The sequence below is a fragment of the Protopterus annectens genome, chromosome 5.part1 (genome assembly GCF_019279795.1).
Source record: "Protopterus annectens isolate FY-2018-M chromosome 5.part1, PAN1.0, whole genome shotgun sequence".
Taxonomy (NCBI): Eukaryota; Metazoa; Chordata; order Ceratodontiformes; family Protopteridae; genus Protopterus; species Protopterus annectens.
The window spans coordinates 625,376,912-625,399,527 of record NC_056736.1 but is presented as its reverse complement, the minus strand read 5'-3'; the positions used below and the strand labels follow the sequence as shown (position 1 = coordinate 625,399,527).

Here is a 22,616-nt window from a genome sequence, read left to right as displayed (position 1 = left end):
GTGTGTGTGTGTGTGTGTGTGTGTGTGTGTGTGTCTGTGTGTGTGTGTATAAACCAAATCTCAAAGTGTGTGTTTGTCAGCTACTTGGGTAGGGACACGACACACTGGTTGAACAGAGAGGGCACTGGAGGTTTTGGCTTGACTACACAGCTGAGATCTGTACCCTATAGCTGTGCCAGTGGGGATTCTTATTGAGGATCTGGAGTGAAAGGGAGAAACCAGCCCCAGACTGACTGTGATCTCTGTGTGCACTTAAGGGAAATTGTATATTACTGTGTGGGTATTTGTTATCCTTCCCAATGTGGACTCCCATCACTAGTGTTAGTGGTACTTGTTTACTGGGCCAGTGTACTGGCATCACGAGGCTGTGGAAAAAATAATCACGGACCTGGTAAGTAATGACATAGAAGACTTCTGAACAGGACCAGACCCAAATCAGCTTTGTCAAGGGCAGGTCATGCCTACTGAATCTGATGGATTTCTTTGAGAAAATCGCTAAGGCCATGGATGAGGGTAAAAGAGTACTTACCACCTACCTCAATCTAGCTAAGGCATTTGATGCACTTCCCCACTTGTTTATCATAAATAAAGTCACACAACTGGGCAAAAATCCCTATGTCACCAGATGGATAGCCAATTTGCTCATTAAAAGGACACATGGTTAAATTGGGTGAATCCAGATCCAGCAAGAGGCCGGTTACTAGTGGTGTGCCACAGGGCTCAGTACTGGAACCATTCTTGTTCGGAATATACTCTCTGAAGTTAACGCAAATGTGGAAGGCCTCTGGATGACAAAGTTTGCCCATGAATGCAAGCTGGGGGTAATCGTTAAATCCCCCAGTGATGTAGATATCCTTCAGGAGGTTCTGGATCACATAAAGGATTGGTACAAAAACCATGACCTAAAACTAAATGCAAATAAATGCATTATCATACCCTTTGGGAAGTCAAGTAACCCTAAAATTACAGCATCAATAACACACCCCTTAGACTGTATGGACTCAGAGTTGAGAGATCTAGGTACACAGATAGATAGTAGCCTGAACTGTGATCACCGTGTGTCCACAGTGGTGAGGAAATCCTTTTATGTGAAACAACTTATAAGTAAAGGTATGGCATCCAGATCCAAGTAAATTATAGTTCCATTGTACTCAGCCCTCATTAGACCAATAACTGAGTACAGTGCGCCATTTGGCATATACTTGACTAGGCACTTACAGCAGCTGGAGTGACCTCAGAGGTTCCCCACAAAGAAAATACAGGGTGTAAACAGCATAAACTATGCGGATAGACTAAAAGCCTTATCCCTTTACTCTGCTTCCTACTGACTATTAAGGCATGACCTTTGCCTGACCTATAAGGCACTCACACATCCAGCCCTGCTGGAGCTGCTACAAATTCGGAAGTCAAACAGCATGAGGGTCACCCAGTCTAGGGATCTAAACTTAGTGACTCAAACAAAACATGCTGGAGAGACAGATATGTATCTCAGAGATTACCTGTTCTTTGCAACAGGCATCCTATTCACATTAAGCATAGTCTTTCTGTGGCCCTGTTCAAATACAGTTTGGCTCAATGGATAGGGAATCACAAATTCACACCTGGGGTAGTGAGTATGTCCCTTACAAACAGGGACAATCTGTAAGATACTCAATGCACAGGCACAAATCCATGCCATCTTCTTCCCCCTAAGGGCCGTTTGTTGGGTAAAATTGGGTTGTATTGGCTAGGCTTGTAAGGGCATTTAAGCCATAGCCTAGTAATCTCCTATGAATCTATAAACCTATAGTGATAGAAACCTATTACATCCACCTATTATACATGACAGTTTGAATATATATTTCCAACCTTTAGCTTATGTGTACACATTAATGTTTCATAGGCTATACTCTTATGTTTTTATTCTTATCTCCATTTGAATGTGTCATATTTTTCAAGACTTTTTGTTTCAATGAAAACACTCAAACAAAAAAATAGATTTTCAGAACCCCCATTCTCTTTTAAGTCAGAATAAACACACACAACTGTGTATATTTTCAAAAAAAAAGTGTACCTATCCAGGTAAGAGCAGCTACCCTGAATCAGTGGCTGCAACCATAGATATTATCTATTTTAAAATTAAGGTTACGCTTTCTAAAGTGCATGCTGTCTTTTCTTGTATCTGTTTCCCTCCCAGCTGCAAAAACAGCTTGTATGCTTTCAGTAGGCATTAACTTTTAGCCCTAAGTAAACATGCACTGGCTCCCTTTAAACAAATAAAATAAAATGTGCACTGTTACACTGAATTCCTTAAAATACAGAGGCAGCTAGAGAAGCAACTATCAGTAGTTTTAAATGTTGTTTATTTTTTTAGTAAACTACTTATCTTTGTACTTGTAAATGTTAATTACAATGCACCTTGTACATTTCAATTTGGGGGGAGTCTTCAGACCCGTCATGATGTGTTGCATACACCTGCAGACTGCAAGTCTCCCAAGTAAATACTGCTGCTAACTTTGCAGATGCATGAATAATCTTTGTAAATTTCACTTTTGTTCAGACCTCTTATCTATGGACGTCTTCTCTCCCACTGAAAGTCTTTAATAATGGATGAATGGGTAATGACTGTGGAAATGTAAGAACAAACTACTACCTTCCATGCCCGACGCTGACCTACAAGAACCCCTGGTGCGAACGCACAGACCAGCCTCCACCCAGGTCTATTGAAACTAGTCAATCGAAGACTTAAAATCCCAGGGTAAAGGACCTTTCAAACCATAAAGTGTACATTGTATCTAGTGACTGTGGCAGTATTTGTGTCTTACTAGTTTATCACACCAGCTATTTTATCCCTCTGGTTCTGCTAGCGGACATTGAACTAAAAGGAAAATAAAATAAGCAAGCTTACTTTGTACTTGCAGGTTTCTTTAGGACCCAGGGAAAACCTGGGTGGTGTAGTCCCCGCTCCGCTTCGCCCTCGCTTCGCTCGGGCTCGCTCCACTCCCCACCCTGCCCCCTATTCCCACCCGCCCCCACTATCTCTACATTTATAGGGTCATTTAGCCCATCCCCTCTACGGCTAACCAACCACAACTGTCCCTCCATCTGACTCATTTCCCTCCCACTTCCTGGTACTGCCTTTACAACTAAGGCTACTCCCTTGGACCGCCCACTTCCAACCTTTACTCATCCTCCCTCCTTTTTCCCCCCTTAGCTTTGTTAATTCCCTTTTTTTCAAAGGTTTTCTATCAGCAGTTCATACTCACCAACCTCTCCTCTCACCATGGATAGACAATTGTTTACTATCCTCCCCTTCATATCATTTCTTCTTATTATATCTTATCATCTAACAAGCTACGAAACTCTACCCCTAGTAGGAGCCCACCTCCCAAATGGTCACACCTCTCTTCACTCCCAAAAACCCTCCAATCTCATCCCCCCCTTTCACTACCCCGGTAATAACCAGTTCTTCAAAACACCTCATCTTACTCCTCGCCACCCTAAAGCACCTAGCTCTAAGGACACCCTCAAACTACAAATTAAACTCCAAAAAATATTTGACTATTTGAAAAAATCCATCACAAAAGATGGCGACATCCACCCCAACCCAGGCCCTAACTCTGACCCAGGCCTCAACATCCTGAATTCAGCTAGAACCTCAGCAGGCTCCCTCCTTATCTTTCACCTCAACCTAAGAAGTATCAATAATAAGGTCCATAACTTACATGCCATGCTTGCAACCCACTCCCCAGACATTATGTGTCTAACGGAAACATGGCTAAAACCTAGCACCAAGGATGAAGAAATCATCCCTCCTGGGTATAACGTTCTCAGATCTGATCGTCTAACTAGAAAGGGTGGGGGAACAGCCGTTATGTTTAAGAATACGCTGAGCATCACTATGAACCCCCTCCAACCCCCAAAAATTCCTAACCTTGAACTGCTTGCCCTAAAGCTATCCCTCAACAAACAAAAAAGTATTAATCTCATTGTAGTCTATATACCACCAGGAAATAACGTTGAAAACCTTGAACATATCCTTAACTGGTTAGCTACAACCCTTCCCCAAGAAACCATAATACTAGGTGACGTTAATATTGATTGGTCCCACTACTCCAATCACTCAAATCCTCTCCCCATTAACTTGCATGGCTTCTCTCAAAATATACTATCTACCACCAGAATTGGGAATGCTCAACAAAAGGAGAGCATCATTGACTGGATCCTCACTAATAAAGCCCCAAATAACTATACTGCAGGGACTCTTCCCAATGACCTTAGTGACCACCTTATTACCTTTATCTTAAAACACAAATGTACAACATCAAACCATCACCAAACCAGGCTGGTCAGGAACAGTAAGAATTTTGTCCCACAACATTTTCTTGCTGATCTCAAAGCATGTAACTGGTCCTCCCTAAAAATGCTCCCCTTAGAGGACAGTGTCTCTTATTTTAATGACACTTTCCTTAAGATACTTGATGCTCACGCTCCTAAAAGACTGACCAGGACCAAGGAACGTATTGCTCCTTGGCTAACAAAAGACACCAAATCCAAAATTAAACTCCGGGATCAGGCCTGGAATAAATGGAGAGCTACCCAAAGCCCCCTGGACTGGATCAAGTTTCTTCGGCTTAGAAACTCAACCAAATTAGCCGTCTTGATGGACAAAAAACAATATTTTTGCCACCTCCAAGACAAACACCAGCATAATCCCAAAAAATTCTGGGCTGGCTTCAATCATCTCCTTCGTCCAGGAAAATCGACCACCCCCACCCCTGGTAAACTCATCGGCAAAGATCCAAGTGAAATAGCTAACACTTTCAATACATTTTTTACGGAGACCATCCAGTCTCTCGCCAATCAGCATTCCAATACTCCCTCTTCCACAACCTCAACTAAAAACCCTACTCAGTCCTCCCTTAACTTACAACCCACACCTACCTCCTACATTCATACCCTCTTGAAAAAACTCAAACCAACTACCTTAGCGGCTGACCTACTCCCAGCCAACTACCTACAAATAGCATCTGACGCCATTGCTTACCCTGTTTCAATCCTGATCAACCAATCTATATCTGAATCTTCTATCCCCTCAATCTGGAAAATCTCTTATATCATCCCTCTCCATAAAGGTGGATCCTCCACTGACACATCTAACTACAGGCCAATAGCTATACTGTCTCCTCTAGCCAAAATCCTGGAACGCTGTGTTCATAAACAGCTCATTACCCATCTTTCTCAAAACAACCTCCTGTCTAACACCCAGCATGGATTCCGCCCCCATCACAGCACAACCTCTGCTCTTCTCTCCTTTGTAGATTCAATCAACCAAAGCCGCAATAACAAACTTATTTCCTCTGCGCTTTTTCTTGACATATCAAAAGCCTTTGACATGGTGAACCACCAACTACTAATACAAACACTGCAAACCTTTCATCTTAGTAAACCAACAATAAGTTGGTTTAACGACTACCTATCAAGTAGAAAGCAGGCTGTTCAGTGGCAAAACAGGCTATCAGACCTACTCCCCACTAATATCGGTGTTCCACAAGGATCTATACTTGGCCCCCTTCTCTTTTCCCTATTTATTAACAGTTTACATACGATCATTCCTAAAGCCACTTGCATTCAATACGCAGACGACTCCACCCTGATATGCTCGGACGTTTCTCTTGCTAAACTCCAAGTTGCTACCCAAAATTGCTTCTCCTTAGTTGAAACATGGTTCTCAGAACTAAAGCTTCTACTAAATCCATCCAAAACTAAATTACTTCTATTTTTCCCCACACTAAATACCTCCCAAGTAAAAGAACCACCTAATGCCACTACCCCAACCTTCTGCGTGTCCTCCAACAATGGAATCATAATCAAACCCGTCTCCCACACCAAACTTCTTGGGGTGACCATAGATAACAAACTTAAATTTGAAACACATGTCAGTCTGACCATTAAGTCTGTAAACAAAAAACTCGGGTCTTTGTATAGATTAAAAACTTTCTTAACTCCGCACACCAAACTAACCATTGCTAGGACCCACCTTCTGTCTACACTCCTCTACGCTTCACCGGTATTCTCTTTCCTCAACAAGAAGGAACTCAACAAACTGTCTACTAGCTATAACCACATAGCCAGATTTATAACAGGGATGCCCTATCGGACCCATCACTGCCAAAATCTAAGGACCCTCGAGTGGTTAGAACTCTCCAATACTCTCAAACTTAACCAACTCTCTGAGGCATTCAAAATAATTAATCATCCAGAAAAAACTCCCTCACTGAACAAAATACTTACCCCTTACTCCAACCTCACATCCCTTAGGTCATCCAAAAGCCTACTAGTTCAAACCATCAAGTCTAACAACTTGGGAGGCGAAGCACTCTATGCAAATTCCATTGGCAAATCCTGGAATGCCCTCCCAAATAACCTAAGACACATGACCTCTCTCTACCAATTCAAAAAACACTTCAAAGACCTATTAAAGTCCCAATGGCTCTGCCCCTGCTCTAATCCTGACTAATACTAAAACTTTCCTGGCCCACTAAAGTCCCTACAAAACCCACTAACCTAAGGTCTCAACTAATTCAAATGCTTGTTCATTATAGGTATTGTACTTCTTTTAAATAATTGTATAACATATATGTCTGATTCCTCTTTGAATGTAATAACTATAACTCTATACTTGAATGTTATGTTTAACTACCTCTTTATTGTGGAGCTTTTCTCCCCGGGCCTCTACTGAAAATGGACATGTATCCAGCTAGACTAGCCCGGTCAACAAATGTAAAATAAATAAATAAAATGTAAAATAAATAAAAAATAAATTTGTCATTTTATTGTGTTTTCAAATTTATTTGCTTAAAATCTCATATCTGTAGCTTAAACAAAGAATATTAATCTAGATAACTGCCATAGTAAAACAGGACCCTGTTATCTTCATTTTTCATATAATATGATCAGTATGCTTCTACATCCCCCACCCTGCAGTCCAAGATCACATTATATTAACTTTAACTTGCTTCTGTCCACCCTTTATGACATTGTTACAATATAAAGACTGTATGCCTTGCAGCTTAGAAAAGTACTTTCTTACTTTAATATATTTTAACATATCCACCAGACACTGAAAAGACACCTTCACCTCACATTTTAAATACCCCTAACTGCACACTATACAAAACTGCATACAGTATACAAATATCAGCACATGTCAGACAGAAACCATCTAGACAGTATGAGTGCAAACTAAGTAATTTATTGAAAAGTTACGCACTTTTGTCTGGTATTGGTTCTGATGAGGTCTGAATTAATAGTGGATGAATGCACTTAACTTTTCAATAACTTATTTAGTTTACAAATGTATTGTCCAAATGGTTTCTGGCTGATGTGCCAATATTTGTTTTTTTATTGGGGTTTTTTTTGGCCTATGCTATCTGATTTTGCTTTACAATATAACATAATTATATCATGTAAAATGTATACAAATCTAAATAAGAATAAAAGTTTTACTTAGTTACTTCTTCATTCCCTTCATTGTCTTTCTAAACATTAATGACAAACAGGGATATATGCTTTATAGTTCACCCACCAGTTTAACATATCAAGAAAATTCCAGTGTATCTCAGCCACTTCTTCCAAAGCCACATTCTTTGTGTCTGTTCCTATATCTAATGAAGCCGATGCTTTATAGTCTCCCATTTATTCACTAATTTTGTAGAGTTACTGGTCATCTTCCTGGTCATGTGCATTTTCTGATACTTCTAGTCAGTTCCTGTGCTTTTACTATCTCTCAAGCATTTCCTTTGGAACTATAGAAAATGTTTCCTGGCAAAATCTGTGCCTAAATGTTGTTATTGTCAGAAGAATGCTTGCTGCCTCACACTTTGTTGGGTAAACTTTTTTATTTCCTCCTTCTCTTTTCTACCCAAAAATGTCTGATTCTCCAGGGGAAAATATTGTGATGGCAGCTTGATACATAGCATGACTCTCACACCTGCCTCTTGATATTCCCGGACTGCTGGGATAAGTTTGCTTCTCTTTTGGCTGGTGAACAGCAAATAATCATTTTGCACAAACACTCTGCTATCTCCCAGTTTTAATACTTCCCCTTTCTGCCACATTCATGTCAGAAGCAACTCTTCCCCTGGTTTGAATGTGTCTTTACTAGAATAGGTCTTGGCCACTTTCTAATGGCCAGATTTGGGGTATGTACGTGATGTGTCCTCTCAGTTAACAAATCCTGCTCTGGAACAACATTCCAGTCGCTTATTTGTACTTTCATAAAATTGATGCAATGTGTTCCATTTTCTCTGTTACAACAGAAAATCTCAGGTTTTCTGTCTGCATTCCATCTTCTAACTCTGCTATTTGAAACAGCTCTTCTTGGAAGCTTCATACTCAGCCAGCCTTTTCTTCATTTCATCTTCTAATTTTTGCAGTTTTATATTCATCTGAATAGCCAAGTAAAGCTTCTATTTTTTCCAGCCTTTTGTTATTTGACTTTATATATTCCTTCAATGTTTTAAGTATTTTAATCACCTCTAAGGGCATTTATTTTCCGCTAAATTACTGGAAACCATCTATTGTATGAAACTGAAACTTGAAGTGCTTTTTTCCTGAATGGCTACAATATTCTTCCCAGCCAGAGATTTGTTTCTTTCCCTTTTCTGGCTGATTTTCTCTTACTTTCACCATTTGTTTTTTTTTTGCTGGCATCCAGGTAGTATAATTACTAGCCAGTAAATTAATTTTACAAGAATTGAAAGCTTTTAAATAGCTTTATTTCACAGTTGTAGTTTTCACACTGGGAGGGCTCTAATCAACCTGTGGATACGTGTGCAAAAATTCTAGAAGTCCCTGGTTTGTGTAATCTTGAGTTTCTGCCTAATTGCCAGATTGCTTTTCAATAGCATAAGCCCCACCAACAACAGATCTCTAACAAAAGTACTTTTTAGCAATATATGTCGATTACTAGTGACTGATGGACCATGGTGGCCTTTCTACCAAAAAAAAAAAACGATGTGAAACATGGAGGGAGCAGAAAAAAATGGCATGCTTCCACTTAGATCAAGGGTCACAAGCTGAAGCAGTGTTGTTCCCTGAATCCCAGTTAGTGAAGTTCTACACACACACACACACACACACACACACACACACACACACACACACACACACACACACACACACACACACACACAATCACCCCCCCTCTCATTCATATCTAAGACCACTGTAATTGAACCAATTAGTTCAAATTTTGTTTAAACTGTCTTTGTACTTATTCATTAGTGTCAGGTAAACTAATTATGTTCAGACTGTGATACATTGAGCACACATTAATTCCCTGACGTCACATAATAATAACACAGTTTTCCTGAAAACTAAAGTAGAAGTTCAAGAAAAAGAACATTTTCTCCTAAGTAGCTAGTGCCCAACTAGTTGTTATGTCAGTAATTAAATAGCCATTTTAAATATTGGATAGTTGTATTGAAATTAAAATCAACTCCATCACTTTGCACCTAAATTTCTGGTCCACCCACAGCAGTGTGAACATTTTGTATAATTACAGTAAACACACAATTCTGTTGTGCTATTGACTGTTAACATTACATTTGACCAGCATTAATTGCAGACGTTGTCTCATTTATCAGGAACCTTTGGACAGCCAGAGCCTTGGGCACTATTCACGTCAGCATCATGGAAGCACCCGATGATCCCATATGAGATTTTAATCGATCCGTTAAGCATGCCTGTGCATCCACTGCTTGAACATGATGAATCCGACATGCAGATTTCTAATCCAACCCAACATGAAGAAAACAATAAAAAATCCAGTACTAAGGTTGGTTAATGGACTGTGGCACAGATGTATGGATGATGACTGACTGGAACATAGATAGGTGTGTGCTTTGATATGTGCAGAACAAAGGCATGACCATCAGCAGCTCAACCCATGTGTTAGCAGTGTTAGTAAAGCTGAGGACAAGTGGGCTAATCATCCAGCTCTCCTCACTTCTTTCGTAAAATAACAAATAAATAACACTTAGTGGAAAATGACAGTGGATATGCCTAAGTCGTCATCACACTGAAGTGTGTGTGTGTGTGTGTGTGTGTGTGTGTGTGTGTGTGTGTGTGTGTGTGTGTATATATATATATATATATATATATATATATATATATACATATGGATCTACCTCAGAAGATTGATAGACCATTTGATCGAAATTCATTTGGTCGACAGCTCATTTGGTCAAAAACCAGTATTCAAGGCACATAACAGGGATATGCCCCCCTCCCCAATGTTGTGTGACCCTGGAGTTGGTATATATAGTTAGGGGGGTGTGGGGGCGAAGCTCCCCACCTATTTTAATTTAAAATGTGTATTTTTTGTTGAATTTGTCATGTTTTAAAGAAAATAGGTGGGGGGCTTCGCCCCCCCACACCCCTCCTAACTATATATATCAACTCCAGGGTCGCACAACATTGGGGAGGGGGGCAAATCCCCAGGTTTTTGCCATGAATACTGGTTGCCGACCAAATGAATGTCGATCAAATGGTCTGTCGATCTTTCTGAGGTAGCTCCATAGATATATATATATATATATATATATATATATATATATATATATATATATATATGTATACGTGTGTGTGTCTGTGTCTGTGTGTATATCTATATCTATATATACAATGGGTATAAAAAGTGTACACACCCCTGTTAAAAAGCCAGGTTTTTGTGATATAAAAAAATAAGACCACAATAAATCATTTCAATTGCAGTTTTGTTACAACTTGACCTTTGTGACCCTGCAGCATTGCAGATATGATGACATTACACAAGCTTTTTATGTTATGTGTGAGGTTCAGGCAAACACTGAGAGCAGGTAAATCTACTCATAGGTTCATAGGTTCATAGGTAGGTACTAGGCTATCGGCCGTAGGGTCCATACAAGCCTAGCCAAAAAATGTACCCTGGCTTTCGCCACCCAAATAGATTATTTTCCTGTGCCCCTGTCGAGCAGAGCCACAGAAGTGATCCCCGGGGCGAAGACCTGGTAGTTAAATAATACCCTGGCAGTGACTGGGAACACTTCTGGATAGTCTCCTACACTGTGGACAGCACACCACACATGGAACATATTTCTCATCCACAACTGAAGACTGTACTGTAAATTAAAAATGTATTTGCAGTGCTGCGAGAGGCACTGGTAGCATAGCTACAGAAAGCGAGAGCATGATTTTTTTAAATGTTCTTATTTATATTAGCCTCTATATTTAACAGACATTTTGGTTACAGAGTTGATATTTGTAGCTGTGCTTAGAGGAGGAATTGATCTAGTTACTGAAGTAAGGAGTGGGAAAACGTCTGAATAATTTAGATATGAGCTGCATACACATCAGGGCAAAAGAGGAGAGAAAGTGAGAGACATAGTCAGGAGTATGGGGGAGTATATGTGCATACCTCAGTCTCAACCGTCCAGATTTTTGCAGAATGTCCAGATTTATGCCTCATGCTCTGGTTTTATCTACATAAAATGTGTTTTTTATAAATCATTGAAGGTTGAAGTCATTAAATAAGAACATTTGAGTTTCAGTCTTCATATCCCTCAGAAAATGCATGCTAATACAAAACCTGTTATTGTAGCAACTTACTAAGTTTTGTAAGAGCAATGACGAAAATCTGTTATTTTTTGGCCATTGTCCCATCATTATTTTTGGTTTTGTCCATATTTCATGAGAGGTGTGTGTGTGTGTGTGTGTGTGTGTGTGTGTGTGTGTGTGTGTGTGTGTGTGTGTGTGTGTGTGTGTGTGTGTCTGTGTGCACACACACTTGTTTATGACTATGCATGTACATTTTTGTGAGACAGAGTGGGAGAGAGAGAGAGAAACCTTTTAGCTAAACATTTGCATTTTTTAACATGTCTTTGATGTTTTATATTACTTTGGATTGTGTTATTGAAGATATTTAAATGGCAAAGTATGACGAAACAAGTGGAGGCACTATTTATTTATTTATTTATTTATTTATTCAATTTGATTACTGGGAAAGTCCAACTGGGCATTAAAAAGCTTTTTCAGCAGTGACCTGTTGAGAAAAACGTCATCCAGGCAATAGATGATTTTGTTTAACCATTTGTTACTGAGACTAGCCTGGCAAACTTCCTGCTTGCTTTTTATATTTAAAGAGATCTTTTGTTACCCGTACTTTGAATTTCTTGTTTACAGTGTGCTTCTCAGTTTTGGTGCTGGTTTCTGTCCATTTACGTAGCTCAATCAGCCTAGTACTATACTTGTTTCGGCTTATTGCCAGTCCTAAAAGATACAAGAAGGAGAATGAGTCATGTTATATTGCTTGTAGGTGTATATTCTCTTGACTATGTTGTAGTTGCCAAACAAATGATGTAGTTGTAGCTCTATACAGACTTATAGGTTGGGAATTTGATGCCTGAGACTACATGCCCACGTCTGGGCTATACTTATTTGTAGTACCCCTGAATTCACAATAGGAAACTTTGCCTTCTTCCAGACCAGCAATGCTTTTTTCAGAGTATTTATAATGCAGGTGGGAGTAGAGACTTTTCTGTTTTTTTTTTTTTGTTAATTACAGTTGATTTTGTTTATACAGGGAGGGGTGGTATCATCTCCTTTGCTGTATATGATGCAGAACTTTAGTCTTGTAAAGTACTGGTTTCTCACAGTAAGCCTTAACATCTTAGATGGACATGCCCATTAGGGTCACCACCTTTTCAGATGCCTAAAATGGGACTTTTTGTAGAAATGTGAGATTCTGTTGGAAAAAAAAAACATACCCAAAACCACCACAAAGAACTGAGCTTAATTTTTTTGCAAAAATAGTTATTCTCAATGCATTTGATTGGGTTATGCTGCTTCATGTAATAATTAGGTGTTTCAGATACAAAATAATAATTTTATGCAAATGTTAAAGAAAATTTAGGAAATGTTTTTTTCCAAAATCTCAGAAAATTTGCCATTTTTCAGTTTTTTAGCAGGATGCAATTGCCCAAATAGGGACTGTCCTGCACAAAGAGGGATAAGTAGTAACCCTAATGCCCACACCTGCACAGACCTGCCTAGGGGGTACTACAAAGCAGTTATGCCCTCTTCTGTAGCGCCTGTCCCCTGCCCCCTGCTCTATCCCTGCCTTCCTGATGGTAAAGCTAACTGCATGGTAGCAAGCATATTTCTAAAACAATCAGATGGGATAGATGGGGCTGTGACGTTTTATATTGCATTTTACAGCAATAGAAAAATGAACATGCAGTATTTTTAATTAATTTTGGAATGTTTTGCATTGCAGCACTTTTGTGACTGTGACCTTCTGCTTAGTATTTTGAAAGGCAGGACAGATACTTTAACATATTTTGCTGTAAAAAGTGCCATTCTGAAATCCTCAAACTGTACAGTTCTAAACCAGCTGGACAGTCTAGTTTGCCCATTTCTTTGAAAACAGAAACTGAGTATCATACAGAGTTTTCTCCCCCCACCCCCAACATATTTTAATTCTATTCTTTTTATACTGTACTGTTAATTCAGATAGGCTGGTCAAAGAGGGACTTTGAAATACTAGCTTCCACTGTATTATGAATATATGTACATAATTTCAGCAGTTGTTGCTCTGACTTACTCATATATATGTTATGCATGGGTGCAGTGGGTGTTGCAGTGCATATTAAGTTGAGAGCAGTAGTAAGCTGGCCGTACTTTTTCTCACTTTCTATCACATTCATACATCACCATTGCACACAACTGGCTGTCTTTGCAGATCTTGCTACGATGTATGCAAAAGTAACTGATACTGACACGGTGAGTAATGTGGCCATCTCATACAGCTTGGTTCTATGGTCTTAGCTGTGGCTCCTTCTGTGTGGAATCTGCATGTCCGTAGGGTCTCTGTGTAGGTTTTATCCAAGTGCTTTGGTTTCTACTAACACCCCAAAGACATGTCACGCATGAATTGGCATTCCTCCAATTTGCTTGCAAGCAAGCGTGCAGTGTGAATGACGTGTGTGTGTGTGTGTGTGTGTGTGTGTGTGTGTGTGTGTGTGTGTGTGTGTGTGTGTGTGTGTGTGTGTGTGTGTGTATCTGTGTGTGTGTGTGTGTGTGTGTGTGTGTGTGTGTGTGTGTGTGCGTGTGTGTGCGTGTGTGTGCGTGTGTGTGTGCAAATAATACCACAGTTTCATCTGTGGATGCACCCAATATTGGCAAGCACATACATAAAGATAATGGCAAAAAAAGACAGTTAAAAAGTAATTGTCTTTCAAGCATAAGGCAGAAAATGCATCATAGAGTGTTTGGAACCTCAAAGCTTCAAGTGGTCTGCCAACACCCCCACACACACACACACACATCTCCACAACCCCAGCATAAGGTGTTTTTTGCACAGCAGTAGTAGGGGACCCCATCTTCATACTTTTGCCATAAGCCTTACCTAGTCTAAAAGCAGCCCTGCTCAGAGGTATGCACAAATGGTTGCTATAGCTTATATAGGGACTGGGACAGTGCTGTCATTATTTCTTTAACTTTCCTCACAGATATGCACAAAAGGCCAGTATAGTTTGTTTAGAGCTAGTGTATTGTTTAAGAGAACATGTTTGAATACATTACTTGATCGCTATTTTTTTCAGTTTCTCACAAAGACATCAGCCATGTATACCCGTGGCTGTCAGAGCCGGATCCATCACTAGGCGACTGGTCACTTAGGGCCTCACTGGCTGAGAGGGACCCAGGAAGGCTGCCACAACATTTACTTTTACATTATTTACAGTTCTGACTCATAACTAATATTCATGCTGTTGTCTGCACTGATTTGTAAATCATTACGCAGTTGAATAGTAAGAATAATTTTAGTCATAAGTGTCTGACAAGCATTATATCCCAGTGCATTTGGCTGTTGAAATGCTTTTTTAAGCACACTGCCTGGAACATCAGTTTTCACTTTCTATAACTGTGCTCACAGTCAAACAAAAGTCTGATCCTTTGATTTAATTTTATGCAAATAATATATCAAAAGACTGTGCAGAGAATTATATGCAATATTAGGCAGATTCAGTGACCTAAATTAGGTGTCAGTTGTGCAACAGGTAGCACACTCACCTTTGCTGTAAAAGACTGTAGGTTCTATTCCCTTACCAGGTAGATCAATTGGGGACACTGCATGTCTGAGTGTGCCACCCTTCAGATGAGATGTTAAACTGAGGCCCCATCTGCCTGAATTGGTAGTAAAACATGTGGATGCAAAAGATCCCACAATGCCTCTTGAAAACAGTAGAGAAATTTCCTGATGCCCTGACCAAATTTTCTCTGGTAGTATCAATACCACCTCAGGTCTCCCCTGAAAAGCGGCAACTAGCCTAATGGGACTAAGCTGGTCAACAAAGGATAAATAGAAATAAGTAAATAAGCGCAGAATATATTGCCTTCCTCTCCAGTGGTAATCTTCCCTGTAACCACAAGATTTTCAAGCAGAAAACTGATCATTTTGGATCCTCAGATGGTCCTGTTTTTCATATCCATAGTTTTAAATTTAACCCTATCTTTATTTCTTATTTTATGTTATTATTTAACTACATTTTATTTTAGACATATTTTTCTTAGTTAATTATTTTATCTGTTTGTTACTAATTTCACTTACTGTGCACAAATCCATGGCTCGTGATAAGGCCAGCTCTGTTTCCTTTAAAAGCCTACCTATGTTTTTCCATTTATTACACTAAAATTAATTCTACTTTTTAATAGAGAATCATGTGACTGACCAAGTTCACAGTCTTTGGATTTTTATTGTCATCTTAATAACATAACATGCATATATATTTTTTGTAAGTCCTTTTGCTCTTGAAAGGACAATTCTTAATAAATACATTATTTCTAGATGGATTATAAGTACATAATTTCTCTCCATTTGCCTCTTTTGTATATTTCCCATACTCAAGAAAAATAAAAAGAATTCTAATACCCCAACAGCTTCTCTCACAGCAGTACGCAGGGAAGTAGCATGTTGAACTTTTTGCACTTCCACCAGCAGCAAGGAATAAATCAAATTTCTAGATATAAAGTTTTCCGTTTTAGCTAAATTTATTTATAGCATAAGAGCATCAGTAGGGTGCAGTTGAGCCACATTTGCACTGAGTAGTGTGCATCTAAGGTTAAAGACCCAGACATTCTTGACAACAGATATGTATTTTTAATTATTTATTTTCAGTTTTACAAATGTATTTCTTTTGTGACTGATAGTTTTTAATTTTGACAGAGTATCTTGCCAGGATGCTATTTTAATAAATCACAAGACAGGAGGTGTGCACTAACCTTCATGAGGTCTGTATTCCAGCTGGGAGTTCATTAGATGAACTGTTTATTTCATGGCATGCATGTGTGTACCATGTGGTATTCATGTACTTTGTCCCACATAACATGCATGTATGATACCTAATAGTCAGATCTAAAGTGGAAGAAAATTACATGACTTTATCATTGTCAAACTCTGTCCATCAGAAGTCAGGACAAGTCGTATCTGATTGACAACTGCCAGATGATGACCAAAGGTCTTATCTAACCAGGTCTCATTGATAAATGCCAGATCCAGCTTCTGCAACAAGTCCAAAACTGTGCCCTGGATGGAGTCAGTGGAACACAGATCCTGCCTGAAGTTGGATGATAGACCTTCTTCTCACTAGGTAGCTCTAGGAGGCAGGGAGGACCCCAGTCCAAACAGTATTTTGTTACCCTGACAGGGATATGTACTTCCATATCAGGGCAAGATAGACTGTTTCTGTGTACTATAAGAACAATAAGGCCTGATTCATCTAGCCCATTCCATTGAGTAGGTTTGGTTTTAGAAATGTTTAACTCACCTTGAGGTTGCATGACATCAAAAAAGATATAATAGTTAAGGCAGTGCATGGTAAAGTCAGATGAAGAAGTTTGATCAAAAATCTACCAAAACTACAGAGGCCTCCAAAGCAGACACCCAAGCAACTGCCACCTCAAGACATAAGACATGCACATCATACACAAGTTCTCAAGTGTCAGTGGCAACAGCCCACAGCCCTTAAGCAAAACACAATGCCAGACACTTGTTATAGGTGACTCCATAGTCAGGACACACACACTCCACCCACACAGACTGAACAAGGAAAAGATCACAGTTTAGCTGCTGTCCAGGCGTCAGGCCTAGAACTACCACACAACACAGGTCACTCACACACAACAACAACAATGTCCATGACTCAGTCCATGATGTGGTGTGATCCTCCCTGTACTGTAAAAACTACATGACTACATGAAAGAGACATAGAGGAGCTCTCAGGATGTAGCCCAGGGACCCTGTATGACCCTGACCCCTAGCCCTCACCAAGAATGATGCCACAATACAGAGACAAAACATCAGGCTTTAATAGTCATTTAATTATTGGCTAATTTCTAAGGGGATCCAATCTGCCCGTCTGCCTGGGATGACCAGCTGTTGATAACATGCGCAGTAGTTTCAGGGGTCACCTTGCCTACGGCCTTTGAAGCTTCCGGCCTGGCAAACAAATCTACCCCCATAGTGCCTTTTTTTAAATGATAAACAAAATAAACCACCTACCTAGAAAAAAAAAAAAAGAAAAACTAAGGGTACTCAATGCAAATACTGATAAACCTAAGCTCAAAAGCAGAAGCCCCTCCATCACCTCCTCAGTATGGAGAACATCGATGTTTTGTGGCTGCTGTGAGCAATTCCTGAGGCTCCCCCAGCACTATCAGGTTACACTACTCCCCCATATCATGCCAGCCAGCCCAAAAAGGACCGACCATACAAAAATAGGGGGAGTATATATATATATAGGACCCACACACCCAGCATTTAGTATGTCATCCGAGACAAATTAGTGGCAACAATTCTACCCATCTGGCTAACTATAGGTGCCCCAGCAGTTTGTACAACTGCTCACACAGTTTCTCCCACACAGCCTTCCTAAATCACCTGAACTCAGGAAACCCACACAGCCTTCCTGAAGACACCACTATTCCAAATAATGACTGATACCAAACATACATGGGTGACTTCAACTACCCAAAACACCTGTTCCAAGGTCTTCCAACTAATCACAAACTCAAATGCAGAACTAACTACATCAACCAAAAGGACAGAAATAGACTAGACAGATCATCAGGAAGACCACATCATGGGGAACAAATGCTCCACATATCCTCATTGGATCTCATTCGTCAAATCATTACTGGCACTATAATCACATCATATCCCCCCCCCCCTCCACCTCCCCACAGTGGCAACCCCCAAAAAAAAAAACAACAGCAAACTTCTTCTCAAAGTAGTATTTCTGAAAGGCCCGAGTCAGGTGGTACAGCCACCCGCCCCCAACCCACGCTGCTGGAAACACCAACCCAAACCACTACCCATTATGCTTGGGAATGTATCCTACAAAATCAAATCAAGACCTTCAAAAATAATTTCTCAAAAAAAAGAAGCACCTCTCAAGGGCCCAAAACCCTCCAAGGCAAACAAGCCTCTACAAAAGCTAACAAAAGACCTAAAATCTAGAAAGCTACTACATGAAATACAGCAAAAAACTACGATCCTCATAAAAAACTAAAATCTATCAAAACAATAAAATCCATAAAAAACAATCCAAAATAAAAAACTACTTATAAAGAGAAGACAAACAAATGACTTTAATGCAAGAAACTTATCAGGAGAAGAAAAAACTTAGAAAAAGAAAGAAACCCATGAAAGAACAGACATAAATCAGATAATGGCAGATCAATAACAAAAACAACTTCCACAACAGACAAGCAAGTCCCTCCCTCCCCTAGCCTTCCAAACATCTCAGATCTCCAGCATAGAGCTGCTCTCTCTCTCTCTCTAAAGAACCAGAGCATGCTGCCTCACTAAAGCAAAACACAGCCGGCTGTGGACTACCTCTGTCCTCCAAACCTGCACTAAATCTACATCTAAAGGAAATTGTCTAGGAACAGAATTACTACAGTATGATGGGCTTGTACCCACTCCTAAAGTTCTGCACAAGAAAGGCTGTGATGGCAACTGTGGTCCCACAAGCCCCAGGCGGTGGTTCTACAACTGAAATTAAATTACCAAAGTAATGGAACTCCGTGTAATGAAAATCAAGCCGTGGAGAGGATCATAATGGAACTCAAAACTACAGACATGGGGACCTACAGACTGATGTTTTTAGAGACATTTTTTCGTGCCAGGTGAATCCTTCTCTTGAACTTGGTCAGGCTTTTGATGAGGCAAGGCAGTTCCGATCAGCGACCCTGACCCAATACACACACATTGACACTATCAAAGATGTCCAGAAATACTCACACCCAGCATTGCATCATAGAAAGTGTCAGCAACTTAGACTAAGACCCACTGCCACAAGGATGGGTTGCACACTGGTTAGAAACTCATGGTGGTGCCATGTCAGTTGCTGGTGCCAGCAGGTGTCCCACAGGGCCCAGTCCTGGCTCCCCCTCTGTTATTTCATTTTTTTTCCTGAAAATGCTATGGGATTGTGGTTGACATGCAATTGTGTGATGACTGCAAACTGACACTCTTAAGATACACTTACCCATCCACTAGACACATCCTCCAAATCACTCCAGAAAATCCTCCAGGAAATGGAGAATGAATAGAATAAAAATGGCAAGGAAAATGCCTTAAAAACCCTTTAGGAAAAAGAAATAAACCCAACAAACCTACACAGGGGGAGTTGTAATAAGCAACCCACCAAAATAGGAAGAAGTTATCAGGGACCTCACATTGTTACACACTTTACTCTTTGCCTGGTACTCAGATTGCCTTTTGACAAGTATTCCAGACCTGGTCACCCATCCAGATCATGAACCACATGATGATCCAGGAGAGGTCATCGTACCCCTGACCTGTGATCTCTTACAACGCCCCATTAGTATTCAGCCCAACGCCCCTAGCAGAATGTACCTTACCGAACAGCGTCACTTAATTCCCAAAAAGGATACCCTGCAAAAATATAAAGATGCTCAAACAAATGTCATGAAGAAAATTCAGCTGGACAACTCATCAGATCTCATACCAGGCCAGCCTGATCTTATTCAGTCATGTCTGTGCTGACATAGAAGGGAAATCCCCTCCAGACAGGCCAAACCCAAATCTCACAGAGCAAAGAGAGCCACCAGAAAAAAACGAGACACAAGAGACGCACAGGGAAGGGACAGATTCATCACCCAGAACACCCAATAACTCCACAGAAGACCCAGCCATGCAGGCAGAGCTGAGCACCATCCTGACTGGAACAGAGCCCTGACGAGGATGAAGAGTTGTTCATACTTGCTTCTGTTACCTCGGTAAATCTGACAGAGGACAGCAAAGAGATTCATCATCAGCAGTCTAATCATCTAACACAGTGGTGATACAGAATATATCTTTTAGGGTGGATGCCCTGGCTACCACCTGGCTAAACGTATCTATGAACCTATGAACCTATGTAAGGAGAGTGCTACCCCCCACCACTACCACTTCACTCAGATTACTTTTGATGATGTTTGTTGAAATGGATGCTGTGAAACAGATTTTGCTGAAATGGTTCAAAATATCATAACCCATATCCATGCTAAAAGCAGACCCCACTTACTCCACCCTGCAACATCTAGCATACTTACATGTCTTTAATGACAGATAATAGAAGGTGCTACAGGAGAGACGTTAGAAGGGCAGAGAGAAATAGACAACTCCTTTCTGTGGTTTACCTCATAATAACAGAACTAGAGAATAAATCCATAATCAGCACAAATAAAACAGTTAAGTTTTCACTGTTTGGTGAGTATCAAACTCAGATCCTCATTAGAGACATTAAATGAGTCTGCTGGCTGTTACTAAGGCCTAAAAACCCTATTGCCAAATCAATGGTTAAAAATTGTTTTGAATATATTGGGACTAAAGGCCTTCCTGATCCCTATAGGGATATCATTCCGCAATTTCCCAGCCCTATGATGAAAAGAGCTTTTCCTCCAAAGAAGAGTGCCTCACTGACATATTTAGAAAAAAAAAACAATTATTTTTAGTACTCTGACTGTGCTAAATGAATCTGATACCCAGCGTGGCTGATGATGCAGCATTATTTAAACATTTGTATATAAGAATCAGGTCCTCTCTAACCTAACCAAGCTGCAATGCAAGGAATGCAGAGACAGGCATTCTAGTCTATTTCTCTAATTATAATTCTTACCAACATCAATCTGTCTCGTAAAATACTTTTGCAATATTTCCACCCTGGATATTTGGGCACAGTTGTAAACACAGGCAGCACCACAATATTCTATATACGGTCTTCCTATAGCCTTGTAGAGGGGTATTCAAACCATTTCATCATGACTGCAGATGCTTTCTAGAATGTATGTAATAATAAAAGTAGTACTTTTTAATTGCAGATATTAAATTATCATCATATTTCAGTATATAATCCACCACCAGACCTAAATAAATTATTTTGTCTTTACTACTTACAAAAATATTATCTAGGGCATAAGGAAAAACAAGGATTATTTGGCCCAAAGTGCAACAGGCATTAAAGACCATGTTCTTATTTGAAGACCATAAGTGAATAGCACCCAGGGAATCCTGTAAATTTGCCTGATCATTAATAGAGTTAATAATCACCGCAATTTTAGCATCGTCTGCAAACTTGCTGACTAAAATTTTATTTTGAGATGGGAAGTCAGGCATAAACAGATTAAACAATATGGGTCCAAGAAGAGAACCTTGAGAGACCCCAGCTGCAACCTTCCTTTTTAGAAATATTATCTTCAATTTTCACCTTAATTGCTATCTCAGTTAATCAGCTAATAATACACTTTGTTATATATTGCCTGATTCCAGGTTTAAATAAGGTTATCTTAATTTCTATATGGGGAACAGATTCAAATGCTTTGCATAAACCCACATCGACTGATTTCCAGATATGATGATAAAAAATGAACAGGTTAGTCAGACAAGATCTCCATTAGATAAACCCTTGCTGAAAAACATCTAGGACTGAATATAGCTCTTCTTTTATTAAGATACATAAAACAGTAAATGGACAGCTCATCATTAGCTTAGCTCATAGTAACAGAAGCCGGAAATAAAATATATCAACACATTGCAGATAGTTACAGTAAACAGAAAGACCCTCTCTTTAGCTTGCCTGACAATAATAGAGCTAGTTAAAGTATCCAAACACGGTGCCAATGCCAACAATAACAACAATAGCAACAGCAACACAGGCAAGAGCCACTTAGCACAGGCTGCAAATAACATAACTAATTTAGCTGTTGGTGCAAACTAGAACTGCTGGACATCAAGAAAAATATAAATTACACTAATACTTATATTAGCTAGAAACAGACATTTTCTCTTTGCACCAACAAGCCTGCATATAAACCTGCTTACAAATGGACACATATCATATCATGTAATAACATGACATATAATATTACGTATCTGATTAGGAGGGAAACTGATGTTTCAGAGCCTCAGTGCAATAGACTGATACCAAATGGTGAGAAGGAATATATTTTGAAAAGATAATTACAGCTTTGCAGTCAGTTGTTCATCTTCAGCTCAGCTAACATTTCCTTAAATTAACTCTATAAACCTT

The 22,616-nt window shown here is 39.7% G+C and overlaps 1 protein-coding gene across 1 annotated transcript in view; it reads left to right on the top strand.

Moving 5' to 3' along the window:
* LOC122803568 (WD repeat-containing protein 49-like) overlaps positions 1-22,616 on the top strand; it is a 1,120,011-nt gene that overhangs the window by 1,078,430 nt on the left and 18,965 nt on the right. Inside the window, exon 28 of the mRNA XM_044073240.1 lies at positions 9,630-9,820. Coding sequence (XP_043929175.1) covers positions 9,630-9,820 — 191 coding nt within the window. The remainder of the gene's footprint in view (positions 1-9,629; positions 9,821-22,616) is intronic.